Below are 17,903 nucleotides of genomic sequence, written 5' to 3' on the forward strand. Positions count from 1 at the left end.
GTAAATTATATTTGTTCTGTTTTTTATGTTTTTAGATAACGTTTTAAACAGTAAAAAAATATTATCTAAAGCGTTATAAGGATGAAAAAAAAATATAATTTACAACAACTTAAAATAAATTTACAAGAATTAAAAACAAAAAAAAACATTAAATTACAAAAATTAAAAAGATATTTAAGTCTTTTTTTTAACATATTGATCATTTGTGAACATAGAAACACAAATGTTGATTCGGAGAATAAACGAGTTTGCTTATAAGAAACCGCCATTTCTATGTATGTATTATTTTCTACAAAAGCCTTTCTACGTACCCAATTACAGTGTCCAAAAAGGCCAAAACCCTTTACCAAATGAATGCATCACATTATTTTGATAATATACTTTATGTGTGAACTATCCCATATACAAAAATCCACCACATCAAAATTCAGAAATCTGTGCTGACTGAAATGTTAGTGGTGAACAGTACCACTCTCTAAGTTTATTGGTGTAAAAGCAACCTAAAACTGAAGTCATAGGGCATCATTTGTACCAGCTGTGAAAGGGGCTGTCTTTCCCTTCTTTCAAGGCATTCAATTGCTTCCTTTCTCAGTTCAATGGGTAGTTGGAGGCAAACCCAATCCAACAAAGTTTCCAAGTCCTTTGCAAAGTCAAGTAAATACCAATCTAGTAACTTTGGAATTATTAACTTGTTTGTTTTTGTAATGCCAACTGTTGCCTGTAAATAATCCCTCTTTGCTGCTTCCAACTCATTGTCAACTTGTGATGCTGTGTATATCCTAACCTTCATACAATAAAAACACATTTGTTCCATCAATTCACCAAACCAGGAAAATACATAAAATAAGATTTTATCCACATCAAGAAAGAAAATTAGCATGTAGCATTTAATAATACTAACATTGTTATTGATCCTAAAAATGAAAAATGGAAAAGTGGCAACCTTTTTACTATGTTTAATTTTGTATTATAATGATTTCGAGAATCGCTTAGCTTATCCACGCGTGTCCTTTTAATTCCTATACCAGATATTTCAAATTTTCATAATATAACACCCGGTCTGGTAATTTTCAACCATACGAGAGATTTTTTTCTGAAAAAAAAAATCCAATTTTGATTTAAGCAAAAAATTTAGCAGAACGCACGACATCTTTGGTTTGGTCATACATTGTCAGACTAATAATTGATCGTAAACCAAGTTATAGTTAAAAAAAAGCAATTAGCCAGAGTCCACATAACAATATTGTATAATTTGAGAAACAAAGATACCGCAGGTGAAGACCAGCTTCCACAGGAAAGTGCAAATGTAACCAAGGGCTCTGACCATTCCAAGCCAAATATGCTTCGCAATTTCATCTCGCCGTGTTTTGCAGCTTTTGGGCAGGTCTGTCGCAGTAAGGAAAGATGAAAATCAAGGGATGAATTGTAATCTACAAGGCATGACAGGGACTTTAGAAAATTAGAAAAACTTTTTAGACATCTGAAAGCATAGGCAAGAGAGTAGATTATGCACTTACAAACATCAGGTGATAAGGAAGTCTCAAGATGAAGTGCTCTATTGTAATTGCATTGAGCAGCTGCCCCCCCACTTCTATTGTTGCCTGCACAAGCAATCAAGCATTGCCAAGTTTTAGTCAACTTGAATGTTTACCTAGAGTTTCATCTTGACAGGACACAAAAATATTTAATAGTGGTTGTGGAGTGTGTGTGCGCGCGTGCATGCATACACTTCAGTTCAATCTGCCATAAAATTCATAGAATAATGATGGGATGTTTTTAATTCATCATCCTATCTTATTAGTGTTTTCTTAATTTCTAGCGGCAAAAAATAGTCATTAGAAGTTTAGATTGAAGAGCACTGAGAAATTCTATAACGTCAGCATGGGATGGCAGCAAAGATTATTGTTTCTGCTGCTTTGAACACTTGTTCTTAAAAGACAAATGAATATTAGAGAGATTATTGTACCTTCTGCATTAGTGCTACAATCATTTCAGGACTCTCGGGTATGCCAAGCTCTAAATATGCCTAAAATATACACCCAAATAATTGTGGTTACCCTCAACATGTTAGGCAAGCTAAGATGATATCAAATTCAAATCAAGTCCTCAAACAAAGGCCTAATTCTTCCGCCTTACGTTGTACAGAAAGGTATCTTACATTAAGCATGCAGGAATTGTAAGTGTTTATCCAAAATGCAAGTTTCTCCTGATGAGTAAGATCCTTCATGCTCACGGAGGCAAGTTTCCCAAGTAGAAACCTGAATATGTCTGTTAGGTTAGATAGACACCTGAAGTATCAATTATCAAGTATCAACCAACAGCTTAACAACCTGATATAACTTACTTTAACCTACGGATCAGAAAAACTACATATCTTGTTCGATTGAGGTCAACATTGGAGGCTTTGATCTCACACAAACTATTGTATGTACCAATATCCCTCATTTTAGATTCTGAACAGATACCATATGGATCACACAACTGATCCTTTTCCTTGCTGCATACAGATGTAGAACTGAGAGGTGTTTTTGATTCCCCTAATTTTTCCTTGAATGTGCCTACTCTCACAAATATTCTACACAAGCACTTGACAATATCCTCCGAAATTCTGTTGGGTGTGCTATCAACTTCTGACACCTTATCATGTAATGAACTTGAAGAACTCTCAGCTGTTTCTTGATCTACTAATCTCCCCTCCATCTGATCAAGCAAAACAAATCATTGTTAAAATGACAGCTCAATCATTTTTCACATTAAATAGTACTAATTGAAAACTGTTGGATACCTGTAACTTCAAGTGATCTACACACTTATCAGCTGATTCTTTTTTGATTGGAGACTTCTTCACTGGAGCAATGACTTTGGCCGTTTTCTTCTCTGGAGATTGCTTATCCTTCAGAGAGCTATAAAACAGTGGATTCTCTTTTCGCCGTCCCTCTTCTGGGATTGATGATAGTGAATCTTGATTTATGTGCAATAGTTTCCCGTTCACTAGCTTGCCAGAGTGATCAGTGAAAATGTCAGAGAACAGCCTTCTACTGGAAGCACTTCTAGCAAGAGAAATTTGAGGCCTAGCCATGGTAGTTGAATTGAGCTCACTTTGGGACAGAGACTTTGATCTTTGATGTTTGGAGCTCCTGATGGAGTTCTGGTCCATTGAGTCCCTCAAATTTTCTGCATTCCTCTTAGAGGAAATGTAGACAGCTTCCTGATATAGACCTTGTCTGAAATTCACAACCTTCTCTTCTAGTCTAACCACCTCCTCCTCCAATACTGCCACTTCAGCCACAAGCTCTAATGTCTAAAAATTCCATGAATAAAATAAGTAAATAAAAAGTGTATTATAACTGAAATACAATTGATAGATGACTTCATCTGGGGTATTCCTAAATTTATTGCTAGAAGCACTTCAATCAGTGTAGAAGAAAAACATGTTGCTTTGCCACTTTTGTGTTCCACCTAAGCACTAAATGGAAAGAAGAGAAATACTGACATGAGGAGGAAGATAAGGAGGAAGACGAGGAAGGGATCCCAAAGGTCTTGTCAATGCTCTTTCTAACGCTCTGTGAACATTCTCTTCATGTCTGAGCTTCCTCTTCAACTTATCAACCTGCACAGTTTGAACACATAATTACACTGCCAGAGGGGTTGTAGAATAAACACTTGGGGAGTTCAATCACAAAAGGAATATGAACATCATGCACATACATCTTGTGTCAAGGCTATTTTCCTTTCTCTATTGGATCGACGCCCATTTTTCACGGTTTTCTCTGCAGCCACCATTGCCTTGCTCCCTCGAGTTTCCATCTTGTCCTGCTTTTTACATTCACTGATGCATCAAATCTGTGATACAAGCTGTATTCATGAAAAAGAAAAAGAAAAAGCAGAAGGACAGGACTACGTTTTTCTCATGAGAAGTGAAAGAACCCAGTTTCAGTTTTGGATAAAAAGCTTACACCTCTTCTTCATACAGAAAGCAATTGCATGATCCATAAGAATAATTCCTAAAGAGAAATTAAAAAAAAAAAAAACCATGCGTAAGGTTAAAGTACTTCTTTATTTTTCAATTATTTAGAACTTTTGTTTATGAAGTATCCTCTTCAAGAAACAATCGTGCTAAAGTCCAGTAAGACCCCTATGAGTAATAAAACTTTTCTCTAAGTCAACATTTTTAGGACTCAAACTCGAAACTATTGATTAAGCACAACAACTATGTGTCAATTGATCCACGTTGGTTTAGAATAACTTATTTAAGATTATGTCATAATTTTTAGGAGCTTTTATGTTATATAGCTTCATTTTTAGAAGAAGCTGACAATCTTACACGACCATTTGCTTCTAAAAATCTTGCAAGTTGCAATCAAACAGAAAAAGAAAGAAAAAAAAATCAGCTAGGCTTTTGTTAAACTATAAGAAGAAGAAGATGAAATTACTTTGTCATCATTTAAAGGTGGCTTCATTGCCTGAAGAGTGGTGTGAGCTCTGGTATTCACCTACTATGTGATCACTTTCCCGGAAAACGAGAAAGAAAACAATGCAATCTAGTACTGCAAAAAAAAGATGAAACATGTAAAAGTTTTATGACATTGATAAAGTAAATCTGCAAAAGGGTAATAAGCAATGATAGAAAACACGGACTATGGAAACTGAGTCACATAGAAAAAACTGAGAAAGCAGGGAAGACACGGGAACACAAATGCCGGCTTCTGCGTTTAAAATAAAAGAAGAAGAAGAAGAAGAAGACAACACGGTTTTTTGTTTGCATAACATTAAAAAAATATCGAACAGAGTGAGAACAAAGTAAGAGAAGCCCACCGTAGAAGGTGGAAGAAAAGGACGAGGTTTTAAGCACACTGCCTCATCTAAGGACCAATGTAAATGTTCCAGTTGTTCCAAGTACCAACGTTATATGAAAATCATAGTAAAACCAAATCTGAACTGATTTGGTTAATGATATTTTCTGCTACTATGCAACATTCATATTACAAACAAATAAATGTGGTTGGCAGACATGGAAGAGAGAGAAAGAGATTCTTCAATGGACTGTGACATGTAACTAAATAAATTTATTTTGGAATTTAGATATGAAATTCATGCGAAATCGGAAATTTATGTTTTATGTACAATTTGATTCACCCTCCCTCAATAATATAAATTATTAGATTCTGTCCAATAAAAATGCTTCTAGTTCTTTTTTTTTAGGTAAAAAAATGCTTATAGTTCTAGAGGATAAGGAAGTGGATACACTAACTTTAACTTCTATCATCTTATTATTATACTGTTTTGTCTGGGCTTCTTCATCGTCAATATCTCTGAGTTTTTCTTTCTCAAATGCTTTTGTTATTAAATAAGAAATTTTAATTTGCTCCTAGAAACTCTAAGTGGTTATGGGATTGCTGTCTGTTAACCCTAAGCCAAAAAATAAGACAATTATGTCGTTGGCCTTGAGAGTGAAAGTAAGACTGTGAGAAGCCAGCTTTTATTATAGTTTATTTATTGCGTATAATGCCAAGTTTTTATTTTTGGTGCTCGTATAGTGCCAAGTTCGTTCTTTGTTTGACACCTTTCCATAAAATGTGACTTATCGTCATCTATGTATTCATACAATTATACATGACATGACTTAAAGATATATATATATTTTTAAATTATTCATGTTTCGGCATCGAGTAACTTGTTCAGTTGCATGCTCTACAGCTTATGGAACAGAAAATTTATGATTTATGTTATTGGCAAGCAAAAGTAGTCAGAAATCTGCTCAGAGTCCCGTATGTAATGCATGCTAGTACAATATTTTTATCTTTTAATGTATTGCATCTATGATTCTCAAGTCTCAACAAATACCAATATCATGAATTGATGACTTCTTTTTTTTTTTAACAAAATATCATAAATTAACTACATGTGTTTTTACCAAAAAGATGTGTTGCACCACCTGTTTTTGGAAATATTATGTGTATACTAATCAGGGGCTTGTGGTGTATTTCTTTAACTAGATTATGGATCAGTATGATACACGGGACGAAAATTATGAGAATATAATTTTGTTTTCATGAAATAATATTTTTTTATAAATTAAAATTTATAAGATGATACATTTAAAACCTAAAGTTTGTTTTGTTCAATCTTTTCCGTTATTAAAAAGTAATAATATGACACTAGTTGCAATACTCTTTTAGTTTTGCATTTAACAACTTGAAACCCTATATTACATTCGAAATCTTGCTCCAATTGTCCCAAGGATTGGTCACATCACCTAACATGGAAGTTTTTTTTATTTTTGGTGAATTCACCTAACCTTGGAAGTAATAAAAAAATATTGTTTTTCTAATGAAAATACAATTATCATCAAATATTTTAATTGTGTGAGAAAGATCCACTTCAAGAATAGTTACTCTTCTTTTAAAGTTACTTTCCTAGCTATGTCTTGAAATCTAATAGTTGTTATGAGTAATTAATCTTAATTATTAAATTTTAAAAAGATAAATGATGAAGACGAGAAATAATTTTTTTAAAGTTATTTTTAAAGTAGTTTGATCTCTCCCTGATTAGAATTATATCAGTCACGAATTAATGTGTATTTTGTAACAATAATCATCTCAGTAAGTGATTGAATAAGTGCATAAATCAATTTATTAGTAATTTTCTCACAAATATATGTAAAATATTATAATGAAAAAGTATCACATAAAAAACATTAAATGGGATAACACGATGTTTAAAGTACCGTAAACCTTCAATGATGTTAGAATTCATTAAAGACAATCATTACAAAACTTGGCTAAACTGTTCCATACACGAACTATAAAAAAAATGTTCCATACTGTTAGGAGGGAGAAAACAATCTAACAGCAAAGCAATATTGAGGGCACAACCACAGACCCAAATGAAAAACCGTACCACCAAATGCTTAGGGAATTTCACTTAACTAATTCTGTTAGAGCTTCTGAGCTGACATGATATTAGTGGCTAAGAAAAGATATTGTTTGTTGCTTGTCTAGGGAATATCCGATACTGGTATTCCATGCTTCTATTATGTTTCTTGTTTTGGTTTGACAGTACCTTGTGTGAGGTTTATATATATATCAATACTTATCATGTAAGGGTAGCAGAAAAAAATAATAGATACTTAGGTGTTCTCCTTTTATCATCTAGATTAAATGTATGTCATTATGCTCCCTTGCTTTCCAAGATTACTGGCCTGATTCAGGGATGGAGCAAAAAGTCTTTATCTTATGCAGGTAAGTTAGAATTGATCAGAGCGGTTATTCAAGGAATTGTGAATTTCTGGATGGGGATTTTTCCTTTGCCGCAATATGTTCTGGACCGGATCAACGCTTCGTACCGTAATTTTCTGTGGGGCAAAGCGGATATTGGCAAACACAAGCCCTTGGTTGCTTGGTCAGTAGTTTGTTCTCCGAAAAAGGAAGGGGTTTAGGCCTTTTTAACAAGGACTGGAACCTTGCGCTTCTTTCCCGTATCCTGTGGGACTTTCATTGTAAGAAATATTCTTTATGGGTTCGGTGGGTTCACCATTACTATTTCAGAGGGAGCGATGTGTGGAATTACAATTCTTCTTCATCAGATTCAGTTTTGATAAAGAAAATCATTCAAATAAGGGACTTTATTATCTCTAAAGAGCTAAGTACGGAAGAGGCCAAAAAGAGGATTCAATCTTGGAGCACCAATGAACAATTGCTTGTTGACAAAGTCTATAAATACATTAGAGGTGTCAAGCCTACTGTTAGTTGGTGTTCTGTTATATGGAACCCAGCAATCCCCCCTAAGATGTCTTTCATTTTGTGGCTTGCTAAAAGGAATCGGCTGCTTACTCTTGACAAAGTTGCTTTTTTGAACAAGGGCTCCCTCTGCCCTTTATGTTCAAATGAGCCTGAGTCAAATGCTCATTTGTTCTTTTCTTGCAGGAAATCTCTCCAAGTTTGGGCTCACATTCGTGATTTGGCTCCTTTCCGCAGGCGTTTCACTTCTTTACAGCGCATTACTGACTCTTGGGCAGATTCACATCAGGTGTTCAAGGAAAATTACGTTGTCTGGCTATAGCAATTATAGTCTACTGCATTTGGCTGTCTAGGAACAAGCTGATTTTTTAAGATTATCAATTTTCTGTCATAGAGGTTATTAGCAAGATTAAGTTTCTTATGTATAGACAAGCGCACCTGTTGCATTTGTTTTAGCATCTTGATATATGTCTTCTTGTATTAGGGAGACTTTTGATTTTCTTTAACTGCGGGGTATGTCCCGTTTATTATTGTATCATTTTGGGTTTAATATAATTTACATTTTTTCCCCAAAAAAAAAATAATAGAATTCCCTTCTTCTCTTCCTTTCTTCTTGGGAGGGTTGTAGACCTCGAATGCTAGGAATCGTTGAGTTATTCTTTAGTTCATAACATTTGGTGCTTTCATTGAACTCCAATGGCTGCCATGCCAGCCCAAACCACCTCTTCCCACGACATCCTTTCCACACAGCCATCCATCAGCAACAACTTCTGTCGGAACTTCTACCTCTACCCTTGCCATCAACCACGACCGCTCATTACAGCCACCAAACCACCATGGACTACCTAGAGGCCGCCATGGCCAAACTTGCTGCAGCTCAACTCCACTTTGTCGTGACCTAAGCTTCCATGGAATCCAAACTGGATGTTATTCTTCTAACATTACCTATCCTGATAACCAGCCACCACTACCAATCTTCTTCCTCCGTGCAGTCACCACTGCCGCCTCCGCTTTCCAGGCTGACTGCGCCTCCATACCCGATGTCGATGCAACAAAGTCAATCGTCCATGCTGACTCCGTCGTCCATGCCGATTACATTTTCATGCCCCGCACCCATGCAACCAAGTCTCGCACCATTACTGGCTCCGCTTTCTAAGCTGACTGCACCTCCATGCCCCGTGTTGATGCAACAAAGCCAATCACCCATGCCTACTCCCCACCTTGCCGCCAACAACAAGCACCACATGCCCCACGCGCCGTCCTCCATCATCAACCAACTCGTACCGTTGTTTCCCTCAACAACCTCTTAAGTGTTGTTGTTCATTATGGTCGTACAGCGGCTCTGCATGACAAGCTTTTGGAACATAGAGACATGACACTGTTTGAGATGGGAGTTGAGTCCTATGGGTCTGCCATGGTTGCACGCAAGCGCCAACCAATTGTTTTTGCACTATGGATGACTACTAAATTAGGTGAGTTTTGCCGAAACAGACCTTGGAATCCTGGTATTACTTTTGGTAACCATGGTTTGAAGCCCCAACACCTTGAGGACAAGGTGTTTTTGATGGGCCAGAGAATGTTAGGAGGGAGAAAATAATCTAACAGCAAAGCAATACTGAGGGCACGATCACAAACCCAAATGGAAAATCGTACCACCAAATGCTTAGGGAATTTCACATAATTAATTCTGTTAGAGTTTTTGAGCTGGCATGATATTAGTGGCTAGGAAAAAATATTGTCTGCTGCTTGTCTATGGAATATCTGATACTGTTATTCCATGTTTCTATTATATTTCTTGTTTTGGTTTGACAGTACCTTGTGTGAGATTTATATGCATATCAATACTTATCATGTAAGGGTAGCGGAAAAAAATAATAGAATTCCCTTCTTCTCTTCCTTTCTTTTTGGGAGGGTCCTAGACCCCGAATGTTAGGAATCACTGAGTTATTCAGTTCATAACACATACACAAATAATGACTTTAAAGAAATCACGTAAATTAATTTAATAAATCAAATTAATTTCATAGCGCGAGAATCATTTAGAACACAGTGCAAATAAATGGTTAGAATATAGTGCCGTAAACAAATCACTTACAGTTAGAACATCCTGTACGTTGTTTCTTATGCATATGAAGCGAAGCCTCTTCATTAAGGTTCAAGCACCACACACACATATTTAAATAACCCAGTGAATTAGCTTTTGGATATCAATAATCAGAATTAATAGCAACAATCATTTCACCATCTCAGCTTTTTTATGGGCAAATAAGGGAAATGGAGTATAAGTACCGAGAGATAAAATGAAAGATAAATGGGAATAACACCTCTACTGACAAAAAAAATAAAATCTACTTAAACCTTGAGATTTTAATCCAATATAATGAACGCATCTTAAAGAGCAATTGCAGAAGTTAATTGAATCCAATTTAATGCCTTGAATTTATAATATGTGTTGTAATACCATATATAACTAATATTTGATTTTAAGATTTCAAAAGGCTCTCAATTTGAATTGCTTTATATTTAAAAGTTCGTCACTTTTTATAAATAAAGAATATTACAAAAGTATTTTGTTACTACAAATGTAAAATAATATTTCATGTATTTACCATCGATAGTGCATATTTTAATTATTATTTCACAATAATCGATCATTTAAAAAATCCAAAAACCCAATAAAAAAACATAAGTCAAATAAAGAAACATATCATGTTAATGAAGCATAAGCCGGAAAGAGAAACACAACCAAATATAGAGAATCATACACATCATTCATCTTAACATGTAAAGGAAAAGTTTAGAATAAAAAAAAAATACCCAAATGTGTTGAAAGTGGCAATGATAGCTAGAAGGTCCTGCTTAGAGAAGACTTGAACAAAATCAAATTGAAAAGAGCAATAAAAATTATTTGTGATTTGAAAAAAAAAACTCAAAAGAGCAAACTTCAACTACCAGCAATCGGAATTTAAATAGGAAGAGATTTGTCTTGTTAGAAAATAAGAAGAGATTAAAAAAAACCACCTCTTAGTATTCCATCTTCCATTCCCTATGGTATGATTAAAATAAAGAGTCACATGTTTGCTAAGGAGAAGAATGCACTTGTTCCAATTTCCAACACATGTATTAAATGGTTTCATTAACTTTTTTCTATTTAATTTTTATTGTGCTCAATTACTTTTCGGTCTCTATAATTAATTTACCATTTCATCTCCCGTTTGAGCGGGAAAAAAGTTATTACAGACTTCCTTCGTTATACATATTAATATAAGAGGGAGATCAATTCCTTGGGCTTCCAAGAATGACAATAAAAGAAACAACAACCAAATAATAACGCTCTATTCCTTGATTTTTTTTCCTTCCATCAGATAAAGACTTTTTTTAATTCTCAAGCTTCTTTGAAACAAAATACAAAATGTTTCCAGTTAAATTCACCCAACTACCCAAGACCAAAGTTATATTTCGGAGTCTCATTATCACATACCCACGCAGACACGTTATTGTGTGCTCTACCTACTCATGGAACATCATTTTGTGCTACCCAGTTTGTCTGGTGAAGAAGGAGAATTTAACTCATGGAAGCAGGTGAGAGGAATGGATCAAGCATTATGATTCTCAGATGATAATATTCTTAAATAATAATTAATAATAAAATATCTAAAATTTGCGTCTATCCAGGAGATATTTTTTTAAAAGCTATCAAAATTTCATTTCAGGCAAAATTGGAACACGAGGTGTGTCCAAAAATTACCAACAACATCACATTGGAAATTTTAACCTCATTTCCACTCCTACCAATACGATTTAGTTAGTTATTTGCTCTGAATTTTAAAGAGGAAAAAAATGAATAGATGAAAGAGAACGAGTGTGAAAGGTTGCAATCAAAGCTTGTAATGTTAGAAGGTTGCAGTCCCATTGTCCCGAAAAATACAAGTATGTGGGGAACCTTCATCCTATTCTCTTGTTCATAATCTGATATTTGTTACCCCACATCACCACACTAAGCACTAAGATTGTGTTTATTTCCTTGAAAATACCTCATTATATTTGGACAAAAGCTTCGTTTTTTAAACTTTAATTCAAATAATAATTTTGAAGTTTCATATGGAAACTAAACTAGGTTACTAGATCATCTGTAATTGTGTACCTTACCCTTTTGTCAGACTCTGTTCACATCTATTTTAATTCTTCCCCTTTATTTCTGCATGCACTGGAAACGTAAAGATCTGAAGGAAGAAAAACAAAAAATATCCATTGATTTATATATTCCTCTATATAATTTAATGCACAATCAGAATGGTTGTTTTTATTTATTTATTGTGGTTTAAGTATTAATTTATTGTGGCTAATACAAACATGCACTAAGAAGAAGGACAATCAAGCATAGGAATGACATCTGTGTGTGAATTTAGGTAAGGTATTATCTACTCATATTTATATCTATATTTTCTTTAAAAAAATCAATTCTCATAATCATATATGTATGGATAACAAATTTAATTATCATTGTCATATCTTATAGGTACATAGACATAAGGCTGGCTCAAATAACGCAGTTAAAGCTCAAGCAATCAAAGCACTTTAGGTCATTGTAGTTCAAATATTCAAAGCTTTTTTTTATAAAAAAAAAATCGTATACTATATTTATTCAATGTCGTATTATGCATAAATTGTTATGTCAACTAATTCTATTGAATGAAATCAAAACGAATGAACATGATTATATATGAGAAGAAACTGAAAGATTCCAATTAGTTCAATTGGAACATTTTTTTTCTTCTAAGAAACTAAAATGCCATTAAGCCTATTTTATTTTATTTTTTGAAAAAAAACTAACTTAAAAACATATTTCATGTGTAAGTTGTAGGTATGAACCAGATGGTCCCATCTCGTGTGTCAATGGAGGGTGCAAAGTGTCCCACCATAAAATTTTGGGCTCAATCACTTATTGGTAACCAATGAGCAGTGATGCCATAAGTTGATCCAAAGCATAAACTCCAACGACAAGAGGTTACTTTGTTGTGATTTGTGTAAAGGAAAAAGACGCGGGACTTGCACATGGAAAAAAATAAAAAATAAAAAGTGGTTTAATCTTCTAATAACCATCATACACTCATTTCTTCCATTGGAGTGCAATACTGCTTCTGTTTCCTTATCAAAATATCTAAAACCTAAACCTTATATATGAATCCCATGATAGATATATGGTTTAATTTAAGATAAATGATAATTAGTGAAAAAATCCCATAATGGATATATGGTTTAATTTAAAATATATCATAACCAGTGTCACAAAATCACTATTTAACAATTATAAGTGAATTTTTTTTAATTAAAAATAAGCTTAATTATCAATTTGATCCTCATATTATATTATATTAAAAGGTTCAATTTGATCCTCAAGTTTTCTTAAAATACACATCAATTTAATCATTTATGTCCAATTAAATTGATATCGTTAGAATTTCAAATACTAACGATTTTATTTACACATAGTCGCGGTTAAAAACTGTCACTATATTTATTATTATTTAAAAAATAAAACAAGTCTCAAGTGTATATGATAATTGTCTTTGGAACTTTATTTTAGTGATCATTTTGTAAGCAATTATCTTAATATTTTAATATATTTAAATTTGTTTGGCCTTATTTATAATTAAGTTTTGAATAAATTAAAATAGTTCAAATGTTTGATTTTTAATCTAATTTTAGTTTGTTTGATTTTTCATTTTCATCTAATTTTAGTTTATTTTGGTGTAGAAATAAATGAAGAAAGAAGATAGTTGGTGCTGGGATCTAATTCAAGGTCCTTTTAAAGAAAATTTTTGAGGTTGAAGGGATCAGACATGTCAAGCTTAGTGTGCACTTCAGGCCAAGCAAATGGTTTCCCCTGCATGGTATTTGGGCTCAGTACGTAATTTATGCTTAGTGCGCAGTCACTTAATCCAATATTGTTGTTGTGTGTGCGTTTAGCGCAACATGTTGGGCTAAGCGCACATGCAATTATGTAGAAATGACAGTACAATGTGTTTGATCCTATTTAAGCTCCAAGTGTAACATCCAATTTTTGTAAAATAAATTAAAAATGATTTTATTTAAAAATAAAGAGTTTTAGGAAAATAAGGAGATTTTTGTAATTAAGTAAATAAGGAGAAATAGTTTTATTAATTAAAATAATGGTTTTGAGGTAAACAAAATAATTGTGTTCTTAGAAAATAAAAAAGATGTTTTATTTATTCATTTGATAGAAAGTAGAATAGAATTTCTTTTTATAAAATAAAAATAAAAAAATAGAGTAAATAATAGGCTGGGAGTACCCTAGCCATAAATAGAGACATAGTAGATCAATTTTTACATTTATGATACGTTTATACGTACTCTCTTTTCTCAAATTCGTTTTTCCTTTTCCTTCTCCCAAAATCCTCTCTTTTTCCCATATACACTCAAAATTGTCCCAATAAAACTACGATCTCAAACTCGTTAATTGTTGGATCGAAATTTAAACACCTTGTTTGGAACTCATTTTCTCACGTCACCACCGTTGGGATTTGCGAGAAAATATATGTGGTGAGAGAAATGTCTCTCGCACAGAGATAGTGAAATGGAGGCTTCAATCCCTTCTTCTTCTTTCTAACGCTTAGAAACCCTAGCATAACAACCAGAGAAAAAGCTTGAGGAATCTTAGGGAACCTCTAGAGACATCGTTATCACTACTAGACTACACACGTGAGCCCACTTAGAGGTAATGGATGAGTTTATCATAATTGGGGTTAGAATAAACATGTGTAGGGATCCTTAGATGATCAAATTGAGATTTATTTTGGGATGTTTACTGTATTGTAATTCTTCCTTTATGTTTATAATTAGGAAATTGTTGTGCTTGACAGACTAATTGATGCCCTGATGCGAATTGGTTGATAAAATTGAGTGCTCTTAGTGTTTTCATGTTTTTGACCTATGATATTGATTCATTTGATTTTGATATGATTATGTGAAATTGTTTGATGGGTTTAATCATATGAACATAACATATTAATATTATTATTGTGTGACATGTATATAATGCATGAGACGTGATAACGTGTTGTCTTGGTATTATGGAAGCGTGATGAACTATGTATAAGTGACAAGTTGAGTATGTGTTAAATTGTGAGATCACACATGTGTATTGAGATGTTGTATGCATTAAGTTGTGAGCTATGAACCGTAAAATCATACAACTGTAAGACCCTTTGAGGGCGACGAGTTAATACTCGACGAGTATTGTGATGGGATCCACTGTGGGAACCCAACGAGTTTAATCACTTTGAGGCGTGACGAGTTAAAATTATTTTGAAAACAATTAAGGAGTCGTGTGTTTTGTACAGTTTATAAATAGAGTCTGCGTGCTAAAATGTTTTCTTGAATGGACCTGAATTAGGAGGAAGAGGCTCTAACGGACTCTTCGAAGTGTAGGCCTTGGGGGTAAATACACACGATTTGAATGTTCCTTGAAGCCTATGTTGATCCCATATGGTTGGAGCGTTCTCGCAAACAGAGTGACCCTGATTGGTTTTCCTATGATTTTACATAGTGAGAGTGACTTGACTTATCAATGTGTGATCTGTCTTGTCATGTACTCCTAGACGCCCGATGAGATTTTTCATTGACATGGTACCACATTGCATATAGGATTGAGTCTTAGTATATTTGTTGCATAATGCTTATGTATTGATCAATATTGATTGGTTGAGTGATATTGTATTTTGATCCTTGAGTACGTGAATGATGTGAAAATGAATTAGATGTATTGGGTTGAAATGTGATGTTACGCGACAAGTGGTGGAGTGACGTGAGTTGTGTTTAAGTAAGTTATATTTCATTTATATAATATGTATATCTATATGTTATCATGTTTTTCTCTATTAGTTAGGAATATGATAACTCACTCCCCCATATTATTTGTGTTTGGATCATGTAATGATCTCGAACCTTGTGTTCATAGGAGCAGATGATTAGGTGGATGGCTATGGAGAATTTCATGTTAGAGGACGCTGGAACACAATGCTCTTATAGGAATGACATTGTGTCATGGGTTTTTGTATTAATTGAATGAAATTTTGGATATGTGATTTTTATCATATTGTTTTCCATGGCTTCCCTACCATTTTATATCATTTCTTTCATTTATTTTCTTGTAGTTATGTAGTTAGATTTACCCATTTTAAGGGTTGATGTAGTTGAACTCATCTTTATGTTTACATTTTGATTATTAATCTATGTTTATTATTCTTTATTAAGTGTTCTCTTATATGCATTAATGTTTGTTTTGACTTAATCACCCTTTGCTTGATGTTGTGGTTTGAATTGTCATTGAAAAATATTTTTGAACTTAAAAATGGAGAACACTTAATGAGTTTTGTATCTAGGGATGGAGCAAGACTTGTTAGTCGTCTAGAAGCGCAAATCTCAGAGCTTCAAGCATTGATCTACAATGATTGGGTGGAGGCAAAACTATTGGTGGCTCTATTGTCAAGGTGCGACGCAGACAATGAAGGGGCGACAAGGGGGTGGGGGTGTAGAGGGTGGAGGAAGGGAGAAAAGAAATGGGTTAGTTGTGGGTAGTGATGGTGGCGGAGCCTAGAGTAGAAAGATGTTGGAGATGATGGTGGATGATGTTTAGGGAGGAAGGAGGTGAACAATATTCATTGTGTTTATTTTAAAAATAACAAAAATAGTGATGATTAAAAATCATCACTATTCTTAAACAAAAATCGTGAGAATTTATTATTCTAACAACAATTAACTTAATTGGACGGAAATAATTTAATTGATCCATTTATAAATAATTTGGAGACTAAAGTAAATCTTTTAAAAATTTGAGGATCAAATTAAATATTTTAATATAATTTAAAGAATTGATAATTACGCCTTAAAAATATTTAATGCACCTCATCGTGATTTGTAATACATTTCTAACATAATTTTTAATAAAAATATCTATCATTAAAAAGCAGCAAGATTCTTAATTTAAAATAATTAATTATCTTATATAATATTGCTTCAATCAATGGGAAAATACCCCATTTCAATGTAGAAAACTTGCCCCAAGACAGAGACTTATTTGATCATCGCCTTCTTCTCATAGTTTTGACTATCGATATTGTTAGTTTAATGTCTTGCTGCCTTTGATTTGTAAATGGGCTTTAGATCTTTGCCGATAGCTGTTATCTTAATCTTCGCACGTGATCCAACGATCAAGCTAAAACTACGAGATAGCATGTGAAATGTTTGTGTCCTTTTTCAGGTGAATTCTAAATATTTTAGCAAAAAATAAAAGATTAATTTCTCTCGATATAAAATTTCTTTAAAGAATTAATTTCTCTCAACGCTATTTTTTATATACACAAACTTGATAATTGAATATATATATATATATATATATATATAAACAAGGTTGCAGTATGTCATTCAATGCAAAACCATAATGACATGTATGTGCCCTGCTCTGCTCAACTATTGAAACATAATGATGAGAGCTCAAAGCCTAAACACCATTCTTGTTGTCACTCAAAGAAACCAGCTTTGGTGGGACACTGCCACGGCCCAATAACTTTTTCCGAGTTAGCTGTCCACTATAGTGGATACTGAACTCCAGTCCAAACTCGACCTACATTTAATTAATGAGTAAAGTTATTAACCTGTATAATAATGCAAGATAAATGTTTCATACGTATTGTTTATATAATATTAGATCTTCGATGCTTCTAAAGGGACAAAAAGGTCACGTGAACTCTAGTGAATATGCCTAGTGTGTTTGGGCACAAGTGCACTATTTTATTTTATTTTTTTAAAAAGGAACAATTTGTGCGTATATAATGGTAAAGCCAATAAATAAGAATTGTGTTGGAAGTATTACTCAATACCCATTGTTTGTACTACACAGTGATGGTGCCAATTGTAATCTTTGAATGCTGTGGAACATGGTCCTGAACTAGAATTTGGACCACCTCTTACTAGTGAATAGTGGTTCAATTACTACCGCCGGGACCAATTGAACGAACTTATAGCCTGAGTGGTACCTCTCAACTTCTTTCCAGACAGCTAATGAGGCCTTAACGGTAGTATAACCAAAGTATGGTTATATAGACGTTCTCAACTTTATGCAACTTTGCACTTCATTATTAA

At 33.6% G+C, this 17,903-nt stretch overlaps 1 protein-coding gene and 1 pseudogene across 13 annotated transcripts; one reads left to right on the forward strand and one right to left on the reverse strand.

The window, feature by feature from the left end:
• Window positions 1-202: 202 nt before the first annotated feature.
• Window positions 203-4,912, reverse strand: LOC114421527. 13 transcript variants are annotated; one of them, XM_028387508.1, is made up of 11 exons: window positions 4,816-4,912; window positions 4,434-4,547; window positions 3,709-3,816; window positions 3,494-3,610; window positions 2,786-3,301; window positions 2,345-2,700; window positions 2,159-2,258; window positions 1,967-2,026; window positions 1,518-1,601; window positions 1,270-1,386; window positions 203-784 (listed from the first exon to the last, which is right to left on the reverse strand). In XM_028387508.1, exons 2-11 carry the CDS (start codon window positions 4,458-4,460, stop codon window positions 482-484), a joined length of 1,788 nt encoding a protein of 595 aa, XP_028243309.1. In that variant the 5' UTR covers window positions 4,461-4,547; window positions 4,816-4,912; the 3' UTR covers window positions 203-481. The 13 variants fall into 13 exon arrangements, 11 of the variants coding, with proteins under 11 accessions (XP_028243309.1, XP_028243325.1, XP_028243301.1 ...); XM_028387524.1 differs by lacking the exon at window positions 4,816-4,912 and adding an exon at window positions 4,639-4,789 and having other exon boundaries at window positions 3,709-3,813; XM_028387500.1 differs by lacking the exon at window positions 4,816-4,912 and adding an exon at window positions 4,639-4,789.
• A 2,379-nt stretch (window positions 4,913-7,291) lies between these two features.
• LOC114395587 lies at window positions 7,292-9,336 on the forward strand (annotated as a pseudogene).
• The last annotated feature ends 8,567 nt before the right edge of the window (window positions 9,337-17,903 follow it).

The sequence above is a fragment of the Glycine soja genome, chromosome 1, assembly GCF_004193775.1.
Source record: "Glycine soja cultivar W05 chromosome 1, ASM419377v2, whole genome shotgun sequence".
NCBI lineage: Eukaryota > Viridiplantae > Streptophyta > Magnoliopsida > Fabales > Fabaceae > Glycine > Glycine soja.